The sequence below is a fragment of the Bactrocera neohumeralis genome, chromosome 6, assembly GCF_024586455.1.
Source record: "Bactrocera neohumeralis isolate Rockhampton chromosome 6, APGP_CSIRO_Bneo_wtdbg2-racon-allhic-juicebox.fasta_v2, whole genome shotgun sequence".
Taxonomy (NCBI): Eukaryota; Metazoa; Arthropoda; class Insecta; order Diptera; family Tephritidae; genus Bactrocera; species Bactrocera neohumeralis.
The window spans coordinates 55283932-55303957 of NC_065923.1; the positions used below are offsets into that span (position 1 = coordinate 55283932).

General features: G+C 36.5%; 2 protein-coding genes across 13 annotated transcripts in view; both read right to left on the reverse strand.

Moving 5' to 3' along the window:
• LOC126762311 (synaptotagmin-5) overlaps positions 1-1287 on the reverse strand; it is a 163469-nt gene extending 162182 nt beyond the window's left edge. The window contains exon 1 of the mRNA XM_050479002.1: positions 843-1287. The gene's annotated coding sequence lies outside the window, so the exon portion shown is untranslated. The remainder of the gene's footprint in view (positions 1-842) is intronic.
• Positions 1288-6113: 4826 nt separating this feature from the next.
• The window catches only part of LOC126762266 (pericentrin), a 62890-nt gene continuing 48977 nt past the window's right edge, over positions 6114-20026 (reverse strand). For 6 of the 12 annotated variants that reach the window (XM_050478884.1, XM_050478887.1, XM_050478889.1 and 3 more), the window contains 5 exons: positions 19251-19592; positions 11177-11896; positions 8720-11118; positions 7444-7554; positions 6114-6948 (listed from right to left, as the gene is read on the reverse strand). In XM_050478884.1, the coding sequence (XP_050334841.1) occupies positions 6714-6948; positions 7444-7554; positions 8720-11118; positions 11177-11896; positions 19251-19592 (3807 nt within the window). In that variant the 3' untranslated portion in view covers positions 6114-6713. Of the gene's footprint in view, positions 6949-7210; positions 7302-7439; positions 7555-8719; positions 11119-11176; positions 11897-19250; positions 19593-20026 lie in introns of those variants that run through there. The other 6 variants (XM_050478893.1, XM_050478890.1, XM_050478894.1 and 3 more) reach the window with 3 other exon arrangements.

Here is a 20026-nt window from a genome sequence, read left to right on the forward strand (position 1 = left end):
GGTTTGCGTGGCCACGAGTATAATTCATCAACTAAGATCTCGTCCTGAGCTTTTTGGCAAGGAACACGTATTCCAAGTTCCATTAAGATATCTCAATTTTTACTCAAATTATCACTTGCGCGGAGGGACGGACGGTCACTCGCCATCCTTATCATTTGTATACTAACTTAAGCACACTTGCACAGATAATGAGTACTTGAAGAAATTTCGCTTAAAGGTGTTCTATTTAACCCAAAAAATTTGATTTTACTCTGTACAAATGATTAGATTTTGTCAGATTTTCATTCAATTTTATTTATGTTTAAATTTTTATATACATAATTATACAATTATTCAGGAAGTAGTTATTAACTGCAGTCACATGCTTCAACAGACTCCGTTTTCCCTATTGGGTGTTCGCCTTGTCTTTTCACAGTCTGATTTTTACTGCCTACTTTCAGGCGTGAAGAGATAACGTAAACTCGCGCCTATTTATTATCGTTTTCTATTTCAAACAATATTCAAATCTAAGTAGATACCTAGTTATATACACGCAAGTGTATACATATATACATACAAATATGCTTGCAATCAAATATGTGCTTACTTATTTCCTTTGGCTGTGTGTAATAAAATGTATGGTAGGTTGGAAGGGTTGGTGGGCAGCCTTTTGGCGTTTATCAGTAGGCAATTAGCACAAAGTTATTAGCTCTTGCTACAAATTATTTCAGCAGCCAACGGTTCTTTTGAATTTCGAATGTTAGCTTACCGAATTGCTTCGATATTCTTACCATATTGCAACAGTTATTTCAAAGTAAGTGCGATAAATAGATAAATACACCGCTGAGTGCGCAAAAACTTACCAAATTTTACTATTTTCTAACAGCAGTGTAGTTTTGCAAGAATATTGTTGTAATTTTAGGCGCAAGGCTTTGTTGGTCAGTTGATTTAATTCATTCTATCCATTAATTTAAATATTGATCCACTTTGGCCAATTGGGAAAGTGAAAACATACGTATTTTCATAAAACACTTCAAAAATGTTGGTTTTCTTATTTGTTAATATTTTTAGTAAATTTTATTTTATTTTCATCATAAATTGGGACACCAGCAAATATGCAAATTCACGCAATTTTTAAACAGTAATATTCGGCTATAATTTTTTCAGTAATATTTTTTCATTTGTCTTTCACTGGCTTATTTAATTTTTTTATTTATAATGTCACCGTTATCTTAACAATTAAGAAGTAAGTACTTTGTTTGTAGCAAATGCGCACATTTGGTCCGACAGTATTAGCGGGATTACACCAGCGAGGTTGACAGCAGGACAACAAATGTGTCGGCAAAGTCCCTTATGTCTGCAGCCAACCAAATAAACAGTTAGCGACACCAAACATATGGTTGCACAGTATTTATTTTTATATTTCACTTGAAAAAGCTCCGCGCACTTTGCAGCCGCAAATGAAAAGCTCTGCTTGCCATTCGGGTATTCCTTATCAGCCAGTGGGCGAATCGCTCCGAGTGTGTTATCAGTGGACGCGAACCGACCATTCCCGATGTGCACAATGTTTCATGTTTTGGTTGTGTTGAAAACTTTTCCTAAACAACCGCTACACAAAGCGCGCCATTTTCGCACCTAATGGCGTAATTTGAAGTAAGTTTCGCCGCAGCCTACGGTAAGTAGGCTTATTGAAGTGATATACATACATAGTTCCTTGGTAAAATGGAAAACCATATAAGAGAGGAAGGCTTTGTAGAAATTGTTATATGATTTAGTGTTTTGAACGGTAACTAATAGTTCCTGTTTAAGCAAAGCAACAAAGGTACAACAAGGTACGTGCGAGTTAGAAAAGACTTGTTTGCAGCCTGGCGATGAATAATAACAAGGGGTGTCATAAAACTCAGAGTCCTAATAACTTGTCACCTCGTTAATCCGGTAAGTGATAGCTTCTTTGTTAAAAACAGCTTTATCTTTCCCTCGACTGAGTAAAAAACTCAGAAGTAAAGATTTCTGCAACAAAAAAAAATGTTTAAAGAAAGCCGGATATAATTTTTTCCTCATTCTGTCAGTGACCACGATAAGCTTTCATAGAAAACTAGATTCGGTAAAAGCCCCTCAGTGCCTAGACAGCGTCCTATTAGACACAGATGCTCAAAACTATCAGCCATTTGAGGTTTAAAGCTCGGTAGAGGATTTATTGACGATCTTCCAGTGTATGCCTTGATAATAAATTGAGAGTTAAGTAGTTACAAATTGTCAACGAAAGACTGAACATTCTATAATTGCTAAGGATAAGGCTAGATTTAGTTTATCGTAGAAGGCAAACAGATATAATCATATAACGTGGATATTCTGGGTTAGCCAATGTGATAAATAGAAAGAGATTTTTTGCTGGCCTTAGGCAGTTTTGATTCAGTTATATTGCAGAAGTCTTGAATCAACTTTTCGCATAAAAAGTCTTTCGACATTCATGTCTCCATACTTCTTAATCGCAAATTGCATGCAAATTTAATTTAAAGGCGTTCATTTTTTGTGATTCATTTCCATTGGACACTTTCGCATCCTCTTCCTCTTTTTGCGCGATGTCTGTCTGCGGTCGTCACTTTTTACTTTTTGCTTCGCCGTCCTCGGCAATGAGGGCATGCAACTAACTGTTAACTCGTGCCGTGCGTCAAGTTGAAGGCCCACTGACCATCAGCGGCAGCTGTTAGTTGTTTACTTTAGCATATGGCACGCAGGCAACATTAGTCTTATGTACCTCAATGCTTTTTCTATTTATCTGTCTTCTCCACCTGTTGTAAACACATTTCTTTACACATGCACATTTGCTAAAATGTAGGAGTAGAAATACGTCCGCAAGGACTCATCTATGAGTGGAGATAAATTGATTTCAAGTTCATTTACTTTCTTGCGACATCCGCCTCATCTCAACACATTTCCTTTTCCTTATATTAAGCTGAGAGCTGCAGTGATAGAGTTGCTCATTCTCAAGTCATTCACATTAGAATTCTACTTTCTGTAATGGCGACTGCGGACTTGGAATTATGTACATTGAAATCACCAACATATTCACCATATGATATTATATATGGACGTGGAAAAGTATTTCTAAAAAAATGCCTACTTTTCGCTAGTACAGCCAGGAGAATAATATACTTATAAGCTAAAATATATATGAACTTGAAGGAAAGAAAAAGGTCTGGACCGATTTCAGCCGACTTAGGAGCAAAAATATATGTTCACGTATTATTATTTTTTATAAATAATTTATTGACCGTTATATATTTGGCAATAAGATATGTTGGTAGGCGAAGTACTGAACCATATCATGTAGATGACCTCCCCAATCGATGTTCTGTATTTTTAGTATTAGGTCATGGGCATCATTTCTTTAGGAGATATACATAAAATTGACCGAAATTCAGTATAAAGTCATAGGTTATCATATTCGATATCTGGGAACTTGAAAATGTAGAGTTCATTTTCGACCATTTTTAGATGAGAATTGAGTTAATGCATCTCAACTCTCATTTAAAAATGGTCTATTCTGTTTGAGAGGCTTGCACAACAATAGCCATTTGTCATATTTTTGAATGCAAGACATTTTTCAAATCTATATAGGGATCGAATCAAAATAATAACAATTCAATCTACTACAATATAGCACTTATATGTACACAACGAGATTGTGAAAAAGTTACTGTGGATTCACATCGTAAATAGAGCTTCTCACGCGAAATATGTAAGTATATCGTCACCTGAAATGCAAAATAACGTAACAACATTTTCGGAAATTTACAGTGGCATGAATGAAACACGAAATAAAATGGAACATGAGTGAAAAAAAAATTTAATATTGGTTAAAATTGGTTTATATCTGATCGCAGAACCTGAAAATGTTGGACATATATGTATAATATTATGTATGTAATTTGAAGTAGTGAATCATAATCAATTGAGTGTCTTAATTTCGATTTTTTGATGATACGTTATTTTGCATTTCAGGTGACGATTTACAGTTTTGACTCCTAATATATTATGTACGAGGTAAGAGAAGATGTTGACTGACCCACAGCAAATAACTGTTTATACTGTTTGGCAGATGAAGCGTTACAAGGTTGATTTCCTGGAAAGAGTTTTAGCAGATATCCGTATGTAACTAAATACGCTTTTAACTGTAGTATATAAGCCGCGTTGAGTTAAGGATGATCAGGACAATAGCGGAATTTGTAGCAGAAGCAGATTTGAAGCAGCTCCCCCCATTGCACCGGATTATGTACAAAAAATTCCGAAAATAATGAACCCATCTTCCTCTGACTAACCAAACGTTAAGAGTGAAGTTAAGGTTTCAAGGTAAAAAAATGCTTTTTTTGCGAATTTACTTCTTAAATGTGGATTGAGTAATTTTTTTCGAATCTTTTGTACATTATTGAGCACACTTTTGACAATATAGGGTAATTTTTTTCGTCACTTTTTAGTTCCTAAACTTTAGGCGCGATTTTCTCAAAACTATTTCTTCAAAGTCCGTGTTCACTGTCATTTCAAAATTACTTGGCCGATTCATTTCAAACTTTGTACGCATTGTGGGTGTTTCCACCCACAAAATGGCGGAATTTTTAGTGGAAAATAATAGTTTACACTTTAAATAAAACAAAATTATCAAAGAACGTTGGGGGAAGATTTGATTATAATTTGAGTAATTTTTCTTGATATTTTATTTTCAAATAATTTCCAGCCGAGTTATGAAGAACAAATTGTTTTTTTCTGAAGACATTCTGGGGGAAACTCTGTTACTGTTAAGAAATAAATTCGCAAAAAAAGCACTTTTTACATTGAAACCCTAATCCCTTTCTTAAGGGGGTATTCTGGTCTAGAAATTTAAAAAAAAATCGATTTTTTTATATTTTCAAAGTTTAACTATTCAAGAATATGTGCACAAGAGGATTTTTCAAAATTCAAATTATTTTCGGAGATATAGGCATTTTTCTGACCCGGCATCCAAACTAGTTTGGCTGGAACTAATCGAACAAAAGACATTACGCGAAACTTTAAACGAATTTTTCTCAAAACTAACTTTTTCGGAACGATACCCACGATTTCTCCGGTTCTACTGAACCGATTTACTTGAAATTTTTATGGAGTCTTCTTTATAGGCTTGTCTATGGTTGGAACCAGCCCCATCCCCAAATTTTTATTTTTATTATTTTAAAAATATTCGAAATAGGCAGAAAAAGTGATCCAAAAAAACTTTTTTTTCAGGCAGTCGCCATTTTGTGAAAAAAAATTTTTTCCACTTTTCCGTAGTTCCGGCCATTGCGACATTATTCTAGATTAATAATCTTTTTTTTTTGGTTTCAGATAACTAGGAGGGTTGAAATCATGGGTATGGTCATGTGGAAATTTTTAGAGACCACCCACTTCGTCAGCTCATAATTTTTGAAATTTTTTACTTTTTTTTAGTTTTTAGAGTACAGAAAAAAACTTTTCTAAAATTAACAAATAACTAATAAAAAAATGGATAGTAAAAATATTAATTGTCTTTTTTTGCGACACTTTAAAAATTACCTGAAATTCGTGCTTCTAGACCAGAATACCCCCTTAAGGTTATATACAAATGTATACGAGGTGTGTTCAAAAATTGTTGAATAAAACTTATTTATTCGTCTACATTAATGCTGTCGCCTTGAAGTCATTTCTGGATATTATACACTTAAGCGAACGGTTCTTTCACTCGTCGAAACACTTCACAAACTCGATTTTTTGGAAATAGACGCAAGATACAGTATTATCCAAGCCCGCGAAATTTTAAATTTCCATTATTTTGCACACACCTTGTATAAAGCAACAAAAACAATAAACTTTCGCTACATCTCTATACAAACCAGGTGTCACTTTATTATTTGTTCATTTGCATTTATTCAAAACACTTCAATTTTAACAACATTTTAAATATTTGTCTGGTTAAACATGCTTAATGTATACAAAAATATTTTTACAATATTTTCTTCCATCTGTAATAAAAGAAATTAAGGCACTTTGTGGAAGTGGTTGTGGTCTCGACAAAAAGTAAACTCCGAATCTGAAAACACAAGATCATCCTAATGAACGAAAAAAGAAACCAAACAGCCAAAATATATATGTAATAAACAATTCACTTTAATTTAAATAAAAGACGTATGTATCAATTGACATGAAAGTATATAACATAATAATAATAATAATAATAATAATAATAATAATACGAGTAAAGTACAAATTGAGTTAGTAAAAAATAAAAACATAAAAATAATTTGTTAAATCACTGAAACATACATTAGAGCCCTTTAGTTTAAAGGTAGTTCAAGTAAAATACTGGATAATTATACATAAAACATTACAATTTGTGGACGCATAACAACGCGCGGATATGACGAGGACAATAAGAATATAAACTCCTTAACGGCTAGACTTAAACTTACGATTACGAATAAATTTACACATTTTAAAATTAGGTTTGATTTGATACAGAGGCTGCATGGCCAACACATGTTACTGTTGGTTTATTCATCATGCATTGCTTATTTTATGCTTATATGTATGTAAACATTTTCTTATTCCTATGATACACAAGAAAGGTAGAAATGCGCTTGACTTCACGGCTATTAGCAATAGTAACCGTTATGTTAAGGGTCTTATTTGAGCATTTACAGTCATGTACTTATTGGGTAGCGTCAGGGCTCTGGTCGCAGTAAAAACTACTGTTGAAAAGACTGTAGACGTGGCCAATCGAATATTGGCACCGGGTTCATGTTTGTTGTAGATGTAACGCCATCGTCCACACTTCCGCCATTTAAATACTCATGCACCAGCGCTGGTGACTTCAAAGCTTGGAATTGACGCTCTCTTTGTCGCGGATACAACATTGTTGGTGGCGATTTTGGGGACGTTGAATTAACGGGCGCACATGTAAGCATTGGCGGCTGCGTTGGTCTAAATAAGGAGGAAAAATATTGTTTAATAAGTTATGCAATTTGAAGTAAATCAATTGAAAATTAGAATAATGATGGTAAATAGTATGTATGTGAGTGTTTATCTACAAAAGAGAAGAAAGTGCGTTTCAACTGTGAGTTTTCTAACAGATGAGAATGATGTGCGCCAGTTACTTCAAATAAGCGCTGGAGACCAACTACGGATGCAGATTGTCTATCTACTCAGACTCAATTGAAAAGCGTAGAATTGAGGATTTACTCACTTAAAACTACGCTTGAGAGCTATCTTTTGATTTTTTGCTGAGTTTAACTTGTAGATTAACAGTCACAGAGGGTATTTTATGATTATTAGCACTTAGGGAGATAAAAATACATTAGATAGAAGGAAACAGCCCTTTAGAATGGTATTAAGAAATAAAAGTTAACAGGACAGGCTTTACAACACTAAACCCGATTAAAAACTAAGTATACGACGCTACGATTACTCTCAACTTACTTCTGTTGTGTTATTGTGAAAACTGATTTGGACACGATCCGTTTGCCTGTGCGCCAAGTGCGGCCAATATACTTCATACGCTGGATAGCAACAACAGCCAAAGCAACAGTCCTGCAACGGAAAAGTAGACAATCAGTTTACTCTTAAACAAAAATAAAATTAAAACAAACAAGCAAGGAAGGGCTAAGTTCGGTTGTAACCGAACATTTTATACTCTTGTAACTTCCGAGAATCCAACTCATTCAGGTGCTGTCCAAAATGTATGTTAAACAAGTAAGGAAGGGCTAAGTTCGGGTGTCACCGAACATTTTATACTCTCGCATGATAAAGTGATAATTTACATATTTTTTTTATTTTGCTGTAAAATTAATTAGATTAGATCAATTTGTGTACTTTGAGTATTGAATTGTATTTTCATTTCCTTTATATTGGAAGAAGGCGTGGTTGTGAACCGATTTCATCCATATTTCGTACATGTCATCAGGGTGTTAAGAAAATACTATATACCGAATTTCATTGAAATCGGTTTAGTAGTTCCTGAGATATGGGTTTTGGTCCATAAGTGGGCGAGGCCACGCCTATTTTCAATTTTTAAAAAAAGCCTGGGTGCAGCATCCTTTTGCCATTTCTTCCGTAAAATTTAGTGTTTCTGACGTTTTTTTTTAGTCGGTTAACGCACTTTTAGTGATTTTCAACATAACCTTTGTATGGGAGGTGGGCGTGGTTATTATCCGATTTCTTCCATTTTTGAACTGTATATGGAAATGCCTGAAGGAACGACCCTATAGAGTTTGGTTGACATAGCTATAGTAGTTTCCGAGATATGTACAAAAAACTTAGTCGGGGGCGGGGCCCTCCCGCCCCTCCCTAATGCGATCCTTTGTGCCAAATTTCACTTTAATATCTTTATTTATGGCTTAGTTATGACACTTTATAGGTTTTCGGTTTTCGCCATTTTGTGGGCGTGGCAGTGGGCCGATTTTGCCCATCTTCGAACTTAACCTTCTTATGGAGCCAAGAAATACGTGTACCAAGTTCCATCATGATATCTCAATTTTTACTCAAGTTACAGCTTGCACGGACGGACGGACAGACGGATGGACGGACAGACAGACATCCGGATTTCAAGTCTACTCGTCACTCTGATCTCTTTGGTATATATAACCCTATATCTGACTCTTTTAGTTTTAGGACTTACAAACTACCGTTATGTGAACAAAATTATAATATTCTGTAGCAACATGTTGCAAGTTTAAAAACTGCAGGCGCTACTTACTTGAATAATTTCTTCTTATTGGGTTGCGTGTGTATCATGTGACCACCATTGAGGGCGGCCAGCGCGCGCTGTTCGCTCTCTTGATAACTTTGGAGCGAAATTTTCAAATAACGCTTTTGATAGACAAGCGCTTTGCGATGAGATTCTAAGCGTAAATAGCGTCCTAACAGCTGATTACAGCGCTCTTCCAGCTCTGACACGTTAGCCGCGCCGCCGAGCTGCGACTCGAGCTCTTCGCACTTTTTCTGCAATTGACGGCGCTCCTCCACGAGGAATTGTACCGTTTCGGCCATTTGACGGTTCTCTTGCGTATTCTCCGCTAGCAGCGCGTTTATTTCCTTCATTTTTTGCAAAAACTGTTGTGGCACAGACGACTCGGCGGCGCTCATATTTGCATTGGCGAGTGCTTCAGCGAGTTTGGCTTCGCGCTGTGTCGCACGCTCGACGTCGAAGCGTAGCTGTGTAATGGTCTTGAGTAAATTGTCGCGCTCTGCTTCGGTAGCTAAAAGTAGCGACTTAACTTCCTGCATTTCGCCTAGCAGCTGTACGCTTTCTTTTTGCTGTCGGTCACGTCGCGTCGTACGTCGGGTTTCAGCCTCCTGTAGTGTTGCAAGTCTAGCCTCCAAACTCTCTATCTCCTGCGTTTGTATAGTTAGTCGTTCTTGCAAGTGCTCGCACTCTTGTTCGGCTAAATCTTTATCACGCCCTAATTTCTCCATTTCACGCTTTAATTTCTCACAATAATCCACGCGTTCCTGCAACTCGTTTTCATAGCGCTGCCGCTCTCGTTCGCTAGAACGTTGGGCATCGGCGCAGCGCTCGCGTTCGCGGTCATTCTGTGCCGTCAGCAACTTGATTTCACTGCGAAGGCGCTCAGCCAATTCTGACTCGAAATCGTTGCTTAGTGCGCGCGGCGATTTTCGCGGAGAATCGGTTGGTGATTTCAGCAGCAGTGAATTACGACGTGACTCGGCGCGCTGCATGGCGGTCAACTGCGTTTGCAAGCGCTCACAACGCTCGCGTTCAATATCCAGCAATTTGTGCAGCTCATCCTCTTTTTCCAGCGCAGTCTCGAGTCGCTTCCGCATTGCCTCAATGATGAGTACATCTTGCTCTTGTATTTCCTGCGAGTGTTGCTTCTCAATGAGCAACTCCTGACGTATATCTTCATTGTGTTCTCGTTCAACGGATATTTGAGCCTTGAGCGCCTCCAATTGGTTTAACAAGTCACGCTCGCCGGTGAAATTTTCGTCGTCTGTGCCTTGTGCTTCAGTCTTATTCGGTTCTTGCGAAGCCTTATCGCGGCTCTTGCGGTCCAAGTTGTTTTCTTCTTCGCTCTCGATGGCTTGAAGTATATTCGAGTCTAATTGCACGGAATAGTTCAGTTCTTTTTCCACTTGTTGTGCTATTTCATCGACTGAGTATTGCTTTGAACTGTTGTCGCTGTTTGGTTGTTGCCGCAAACGTTCCACCTCCTCTTCCAGTCTTGAAATCTTTTGCTGCAGCTCTGTGGCATTCTCATCAGCTTGCCCCAATTTATTGGTAAGCATCTGCAATCTCTGTTCTTTTGCTTTTAGTTGTTCGTTTAGCTGTACGATATCCAGTTTGCGAGCCTCCAACTCGCGCACAGTCTTCTTGCACTGTTCGTGTATTTCACTCACAGCTCGCAACTCTTTACGCAAGCTCTCGCGTTCATTAACTTCCTGTTCGGTCGCCTGCAGAACTTTCTGTTGCAAATCGGTAATGCGGTTTTGGAGACGCTGCTCATTCTCCTTGTAGTTAAGCAGCTCTTTCTCGCCTTTAGTCAAGCGTTCTTGCTGTTCCTTGTTCTCCTTGGTTAGACGCTCTTGGGAGCTTAAAAGCAATTCAATTTCGGCCGTCTTTTCAGCGATTTCCGTTTGGAGAAGTACGCATTTCTGCGCTTCTTTTTTCAACTCGCTGATTTCCACCTGTTGTTGTTCCAATTCATGCTGCAGACCCCCCAAACGCACTTGTGTGCCTACCAACTCTTCTTCAATGACTTGCATTTCTCGATCCTTTTCGCGTATAGCTTTCTCTTTCTCATTTGAAGCGCTTGTCAGTTTCTCCTTTAAATATTGCACTTCTTGTTTCAGCTTCTGGTACATCTCTTTTTCCTCTGCTAGCCTTTTGTCCATTGCGGACATTTCCAAACCGGGTGTCCTCAGTTTTGAGTCCTCTGTCAATGCGGAGAAGTTAATTTGACGTGGTACAATCGGTGGCGTGGCCGTTGCCCCGGACTGATCCGTCATTGTTAGCACATTGGGATCTTGGAAGTAATGTGGATTATCGAAAGTATTCACAGGACGTAAAGTGGCGAATCCAGACAAGTCCTCGCTACGCTTATGAGTCAAATTCGCCACAGCTTGCTTTGAAGTGTCCTAAAAACAAATAAAATAATAATTTCATAGAATTTTTTTTGCCTCACAGCTGTCTTACCAATGATTTCAATCCAATAACGCGATTACAGTTGGCCAGCTGAATTGGTGTGGCCTCATGCAACACAGCTGCACGACGCATCACATCGGGCTCATCAAACTCGCTGATGGACACTATGTCACTCAATGTGTGGGCACTCAACTTTGTGCTTATTTCATCTTTGCCAGCAGCGATACCCTTCCCAGCAACAACACCACCACCTAAACTGGAAGCCTGGCTCGAGTTAAGCTCCTGTATTTCTTTATCTTTCGATTCCAATTGTTCGCGCAGATGATCGATCTCTTCATTCTTATCAGCCAGCATTGTCTCCATTAAGTCGGGCAAAGCCAGCTTGTTTATCATCTCATTCTTGATTTTCTCCTTCAGCATTTGTATGGCGGAATTTTTCTGCTTCAATTCCGCCTCTAAACGTTCCACAACACTACGATCCGGTTGGTGTTCCACAGCCAACTCTGCTTCAAGCCGATCAATAGCAACCTTACTCTTTTCCAATTGCTGCTTCATTGTTACTATTTGCTTGTCACGCACGGAGACGGTTTCGCGCAAGTTTTGGACCTCAGTTTGGAGGTCATGAATCCGTACATTGAAGTCGGTCGAGCCCGCACGCTGTAGCTCCATCGCTCGTTTTCGTTGCTCTTCCAGTCGCGATTGCAATGTGGAGATGCGTTGATTTTGTTCAGACATGCGATCTTGTAGGGCTTCCCGATCATGCTGGAGTTCCTAAACAAAAGCGGAAACAGAAAGAGAAATTATTGCACACTATGTTATGTTATAGTTGTTATTAGATATGTTTTGTTACGAATTGATAGTTGAACCCGTTGAACAAATTATATACCTTTATTTAATAATAATACCAATTATGACAAAGAGCGAAAATGTTATTGCAACTGTATCACTCCACGCAGTTCATTGCCTGTTGATATGCGGAGTGGCTGAAATGCACTCCAGAATCAAATAATACAATACAGTTTCATTGCAACCATTGAAATTTGCATCTTCTCATCTGATTCAGAACACAAGGGCGCAGAAAAAAAACTTTTACACTCAATTGATAGGATTGAATTTGCCAGCAACTCAAGTGGTTAATGGAAGAATTTTAAATAAAATACTGCATATCGTCATCATAATATACAAGTTCAATGAACAAGATTAGTAGACACGGAATTGCGTACGCATACTAAGAACTGAGGCTGTGCAAAAATTAAAAAAACAAACATAATCATTGAAAATGTGAGCAAGAATATTTATTGTTGACAGCTCGACCTTCCAAACATTTTTTTATTATACATAATTATCAATTCCGGCCTAGTGCTCTATTCTCAACGCATTTGAAAATTGAACATCTAAAAGGAATAATACTATTGAAATATGTTATAATAGATGTGACATATCAAAACGAAAAACATAGCCATAGTAATAATGGAAAGGGGTTTTTATCTATCAAGAAATTTTATCGAAGATCCTAAATCATAATGTAGCGAATGGCGAAAATTTGGATTGAAAAGTTTCAGAGGAGGAAGCGACGACATTGGACAATCTTTTAAATTAGAAATAGAAAGACAAGCTCAGATCAGTACCCCTGCTGACAAAAATGCCACTTCGTAAATATAAAATATAAAAATATAAATCACTTGATAAAGTAAACAAAGATTAGAACGATATTTCTAATCACCAACTTTGACACAACGCTAAGGTGCATAAATAATACGAATTATAATGACAGAATTTTATAATTTTGTGATTGGATACCACAATGAAATTGTTAAAGCGCCTAGGCTATCACTTGGAAGGTGAAGAAAAACAGAAAATAAATGACATGGGTAATATATTATACAAAAACTAGAAGACACCGATAAAAATTTATTTTATTTATTTTATATTAATTGTAACAGATTTGTACTTTACAAAGTCTTTAGTTGATGACATATATTATAACATTTAATGTTATAAGTAAGGTAGACAGGTTAGATCATTCATAATTTTCTTTTTTCAGTTTAATTCATTTCAGTATTATTCGGTGCACAATATTTTTGGCTAATGCATCTCTAGCTACCTTCTATCAAAAGAATAATATTTGAACAAATATTCAACAGAAGATTATTATGCGGCATTCCGGTTGCAACTAAGAAAAATTGAAAATGTATGCTTTCATTTTCATCAGCAATTTCAGTTGTTTTCAATAAATATGTGCTTCAGATTGCGTGACAATAATTTAGTCTTGAAATTGTTTTCGTCAATACCTACATTTTTGGTAAATTAGCGAAAATACTGCTCAGTTATGATCCCAGAAATTGTTTTGTATGCCCGAGAAAATACTGGCGTGTGGAACAGTGTAGAAATTGTCTGGCAGATTAATGCACTGCATAATCGGTTACAGTTCTAATCTACTGGTCCCAATATCTTGTAATTGTTGGAAAAATGTAGGTCTGTTGGAAATTACCAGATGCAATAAGGCAGAATCACTGAAAAGTTTATCGTTCCGTTAAAATCTAGCTCTGTTCTGTGCAATGCTTTGAGTGAACGTTAAGTTGTGAGTTTTTTATCTGCATTTTACTGAAAATTATAATAATAATTTTAAATATCATAAAAAGTATGCAATTGATTCTTTTTTTTTTGATATTTTTATTGTTCCTTACCAAACAATATTGAATGTGTACAAAAGCAGATATTATTTACACAGTATGCTGGTTTAAACATTGTTTTAATGTTTGAAGACCTGGATAGTAAAAACAATGTTGCAACGAAGTGACACATCTCCAAATATACAAGTGTAGATAAAGCATAAATAAGGCAATTGGCGCATCGCATGCGTAGCCCGGAGTGAAACCAAGCACGGTGCCAGAACCTGCGTTCAGGTCGTTGAGGCCATTAAAAAGATGCGGTGGCTGAGTGTGGGTATGTGAGTTTATGAAGTGTTCGCTGTGACACTAACTGAACACTAATTATGTGCTTGCTTATGTACTTGTACATACAATACATATGGACAAGGCAGCAACATTTGCATGTATATCAATTTATCCAAGTGATGCCCCAGCAGTGCAAGCATAGGAAGCTGAACTATAGTATATGTAAATGTGTATAACAATACTTTATTATACATGTATGTGCCTGTGTATAAACATTCGAATTGGTACGTGTGAAGAGGGGTGGAATCACCGAGATATCGGAGACAATCTCAATTGTGATTAAGAGAGTAACCGCAACAACTATTTCATCAACATCAATGACCTGCATTCATTCACATATAATGCAACAAATCTGTGGATGAAATTGAAAATTACCAAGCTATAGGGAACAAACAATGCAAACATCAAACATAGCTAGTACCAAACGCTTTGGTTCCTTGGCTTCTACAGTGATAAGTGATGGCAAACAAATGTCTAATGAAATGCAGAAGAAAAACTCGCACCAAAAGCACGCGGTGGCAATATATCACCAACCGCAGAAAATGAAGTGAGCGCATCCGAGAATGTAAACAAGCAGTACACTGCTTTGCCCTGTGTTTGACGTTTGACGCACGTCGAGTCAGATACGCACTTCCTTCTTCTGCTGCGTGGTTGCATCATTTGGCTGGAAATGCGAGTTGCAAATGTAAACAAAAACATTAGAGACTGACCTTATTTTCTCACTACCTACACCAAGAAGTTGTCGCTGTAAAAATGGTTCTGATGCATGAATATTAAAACAAATGCAAACAGATACTCATGTGTTGCGTTTAATTGCTGGAATTAACGGCAGTTCACTGAACTATTGTTTGTAAATATTAAACAACTCTCGCAGCATTCCCTCTGCACCTAATAAACCCACGCAATAGAAATGTTTCTGAAGTGTGCCATTATTCAAAGGTATTTTTGAAAATACTGGATATTTTTGTATTGTTTGTAAATGTTTTAAAACTTTATAATTACAAATAAAACGACTTGACTTTAATGGATGTACATATGCACTTAAAAGTCTGCTAAAGATTATACTTTACTTTCGACATAAGTTTTTTGACACCAAACTTCACATTTAACTGTTTTACCGTTATATAGAGCTGTATCCATTGAAATAGCAGCGCAGCCAAGGCGAAAATATCTATGTATGTATATAACAGTTTTTTTGCATATTCCCTTTCGTTAGTTACACATAGTTTTTGTAAAGTAGAAAAAAGAGTTAAGGAAAGAGGAAAAACCTCATCAAACTTTTCTTAGTTTTTATGCTTTTTTTCGCACATCCACAATTTTCAATTATTCAAATTACAATGCACTATAACAATGAAATATTTAATTTTAATGTTTAGAAGACTTCGCTGCTCCAAGAAAGATATGCCTTTTACTGTTGGGCTAAAAAAGGAGGTGAAAATATATACAATAATACAAATTCGTTTAAGGGGGTATTCTAGTCTAAAAATTAAAAAAAAATCGAAATTTTTTTTTTTCAAAGTTTAACTATTCAAGAATATGTGTACAAGAGGATTTTTCAAAATTAAAATTATTTTCGGAGATATAGGCATTTTTCTGACTCGGCATTCAAACTGGTTCAGCCGGAACTAATCGAACAAAAGACTTTACGCGAAACTTTAAACGCATTTTCTCAAAACTGACTTTTTCGGAAGGATACCCACAATTACTCAGGTTCTACTGGAATTTTTATTTTTATTATTTTTATTATTTTTAAAAAATTCGAAATAGTCAGAAAAAGTGATCCAAAAAAACTTTTTTTTTCAGGCAGTCGCCATTTAGTGAAAAAAAAAAATTTTCCCACTTTTCCGTAGTTTCGGCCATTGCGACATTTTTTTTAGTTTTTAATTATTTTCTGTACTCTTCTAAAATTAGCAAATATCTAATAAAAAAATGAATAGTAAAAATATTAATTTCCTTTTTTTACGACACTTTAAAAATTACCTGAAATTCATGCTTCTAGACCAGAATACCCCCTTAAACTGTTCTGACCAGATGACATGCAATGCCATAAATTATGTCTTGAACCCCCAAAACCATGGTACCAATCATTTTGCATCCCCTAGGGTAACAAAAGTGTAGCTGAATTCGGGGATCAGCGTTATAAATATTCGACGCCGACTGTTAAATGAACATTTGTAACCGTGACGCCCACGATGGTACATTTCCTTAGCCAAAGAAATATCAAAGCCTAGTAGGAGTTTGCCCAAAGCCTTAAGAACTGGCCAATTTCAAAATTTCGTAATATAAGTCCCAACTGATCATTTCTGGTGAACTAGGTTCTATACCAAGAAAAACATGCCTTCCAAAATTGCGGCTGTTGGCAGCAAAGCACAGTGGGCTTTAATATATATAAAATACAAATTCTTTTAAACAGTGAGGTCTTCTACGCACTATTCCACTCACTCCATTGGCATGGTGCATTGTAACTTAAATAATAATAATCAAACAAACAAATTAAACAGCTAAAAATGCATGGATGTGTGCAAAAATATCCTCAATAAACACAGCTGTATTAGAACAGCTGATATATTTGTAAAAAGTTTTCTTAAAATTTTTAGAATTGTTTGTGTTTGGTTCCTATCGAAGATTGAAGAAGAAACAGCATTTTCGTAAAATTTACTGTTTTACTATCAAAAGGTTAAAATGCAAAATTTCGCTCTGGCAATTTCGCTCTGGAAATTTCGCTTGAGGATGCATCAGGTCCTGGAAGCCGATGTCGTTAAAATAAACTCGTTGGTCGATGCACATCGTGGTCTGTGCGCCGAAATATAGGCTATAGAAATTGGTTATATAAGTATAGACTACTTGTGGAATAAACACACACCATTTCGTCTTGTTCGTACCTGTTCGTGTTGGTCTAAAAGTATCCTTAATTTAATAAAAGCAATAAAACGCTGTGTGCGACTTTTTTGGAAACCGTTTCAACGACTTTCGGGATTTCGTAGCCAGAACAGACTCAGATTTATATACACCCAAAAACGGGCAAATCGAAAGCTTTTCCAAAAATAATGTTAGCTATATTATTTACTTAATATAGGAACACTTTCTTAAATATAAATTTTTTCGTTTTTGCTAGGATCTCATATGAGCTAAAGCTCTAATACAAACATATTATATGTTAGTTTCGGCCGAGTGAGCAAATTAATAACATTTTCGTCTCTATTCGGCCACTGTTTAACTTCCGGTAATTTCGTACCCCACATAAGCAGTGAGTTTCATTTGTTAGTTCTTGCAAATTATACCATAAGCAGTGTATTAATTTAAGGAGCTTTTCGGTTTCTATATTATTTTCTTATCTTTAAATGTATTTTTCGAAATAAAAGATCTGTACTTAAAAAGGAACATACTTTTTTGAGAGGGATATTTCGAGCGGGTAACATTTTCTATTTTGGGACCAAATCTAGGAGTCTACCATATCATAAATGCATCTTTCACACACATATGCACTTCGCATAATATAGATTTTATGCATTTGCTCCGTTTTTCTAAAATTAAATTTCGAAAAACGCGGAAATGCGTCGCACAAAATTCTGCATAAATTCAAATATAAGTAAGAGTAACCATAAAGTACGTACATATGTAAATAGGACATATGTACTTATGTTTAGAGCTTAGAAAAGGTGTGAAAACTCATGTTACATAGTGTATTTTAGTAGTAGTTTTAAATGCGAAACAACAAAAAGAATATAAAATATCCGAACACACATTTGCTTTTTACTATAAAAAATATGTCAAAAACACGTAAAATAGAATATCATAAATGGTATGAAATTGACTTCGAAGGGAAAAGGACAGAAATTTGTCAAATATTAATGGAATTAAAGAAATATACAGACATGGTTTGTAAATATGTATATCTAGGCAAACATATTGCACAAGTATTGAAATTTAGTTTTTTCTTTAGTTTCTTTCTCTTACTGAATTACTATATTTTTGTTTTGCTATCTTACCCTCATCGGACTCAACTTGAAGGCAACGACGCCTTTGTTGTGCTTATTGAACATAACTCGTCCGTTTATTAGATGTTATAATACCGGTGTGTAAGATTTTAGAGATTCATTTTCTAGCGCGCGAAGTTAATTGCTAAGAAATAATAATAACAGCAATGGTTATCGCACTTCTTTTCGCGAACTAAATAAAGAATATTTTTATTTCAATGAGAATTTTCAAAGCACAACAAGAAATTTGTGCAAAACAGACACGTATTCAGCATCACAATAGCAAGGAAACTAAATTGCGCGCACACAAATCGCCGACGCTAATGGTCCATGCCGCGGCAGACACCCCAAAAGAGAACGCACTATGCACCCTCCTACAAGTGCGAGGCAAGTGTTCTTAGCGCTGTCGAATTAATGGAAACAGAGACCACAGAGATCGCAGCTGAAGCAGTTGAGAGAATAAACACCACCAGCGCACAGTGGTTTCGTCCATTCGGAATATACGAAAAAGTAAAAAGCGAAAAAATAAACCAATTGTCCCCAAAATGCCCAAACTTCTTAATGGCAAATCAGTTTTATCTGGAAATCTAACGGGGCTTTCTAAAAATAGCATTGAAGTTGTGATGAATTGTTCATTTTTTAAGAGGAATTCCTTGTAAAGTGGACGTTTACGAATGAAAATTATTTTTAATAGATAATAGATTTATGTGCGACTTTAAATTTGTTCATAAGGTTTTAGTTGTGTTCAAGAGCATCAACTTGGTAAAAGCGCTATCTGTGGGTTACAAGATTAATTATGCAAAATTTGGGAACTATGATCTTGAAACCAAACCCTGGTTTTATCTCCTACCATCGGTGCATACAATTTTACTTCATGCTTTTGAAGTTAAAAATCATTCCAATTACAGCATACACGGAAAATTTCACGTGTCGATTCAAATACAGAGCCATACAAGCGAAACCACTGTGCAGCGCTCCTCACAAAAGCGCACAAATGAACAGAATGTTGCTTTCACTTTCGTTCAGTGAAATAAAATGCTACCCGCAGCGCCGACACACACATACACATCCCAATGTAGGCATAACAAAAGCGCTGCGAACTTTTCAAATTTCAAACCCAACGATATTCAGACTTGAAAGAGCTTTCCCCACTCCAAAATTGGTATATTGTTTGAAAGTTCCGTTACTCACCACACAGGCATCACGCATCTGCGTCACTTGCATCTCCAGATCACGTATACGCTTGACGGCCGCCTCTTCGACACGCGTGTGTTTAGCAACTTTGTCGGCAATGCGTTGAACTCCCTCCATGGTGAGCGAATGCTGTCGTGGCGACGGATGCAACGGAGAGCCTGGAGTTTGCGTTATTGTTGCTCCATTGTCTGCACCACCTGTTAAGGGCGCTAAGTTGGCGGGGCCTACGCCACTTACAGACACATCCTCGGTGACACTATTTGTATTTGAAGAAATCGAGTGATGCACAGATTCGAGCGTTTTCGTTTTCTGGTCAAGAGTGTTCTCAATGTCGCGGAGCTGCAATTGTACCAATATTACAAGTAATTACTTATTAATAAAGTGTTGAGACAATCAAAATTAAAATTGAATCAAGTGAAAATAAACTTAAATTGTTAAACGAAAAAATTATTTCATTCAATCGGATAAAATAGTCAACAAAATGTTCCCTGTCCAATCCGTTATAGCGTCAAAAGTTTTGGATTAGTTAGCTTCAGTACGTCAAATTTTAAACGCTTTTTCTCGAAATTGCATTTTAAATCGGTCGACGAAGGTACTCGGTACATTTTTACTACAGCTTCACAGTTATTTAGTAGAGTAATGCAACCTTTTATTTGAATATCTTATGCAAGGCTACAACATATACATACAAGGTGCGTTCCAAAGGAAACAGGACTTTTTGAATCAAGCGCCCCTTAATGGCGCCATCTATATGTCGACTTGTGCGTTAGAAT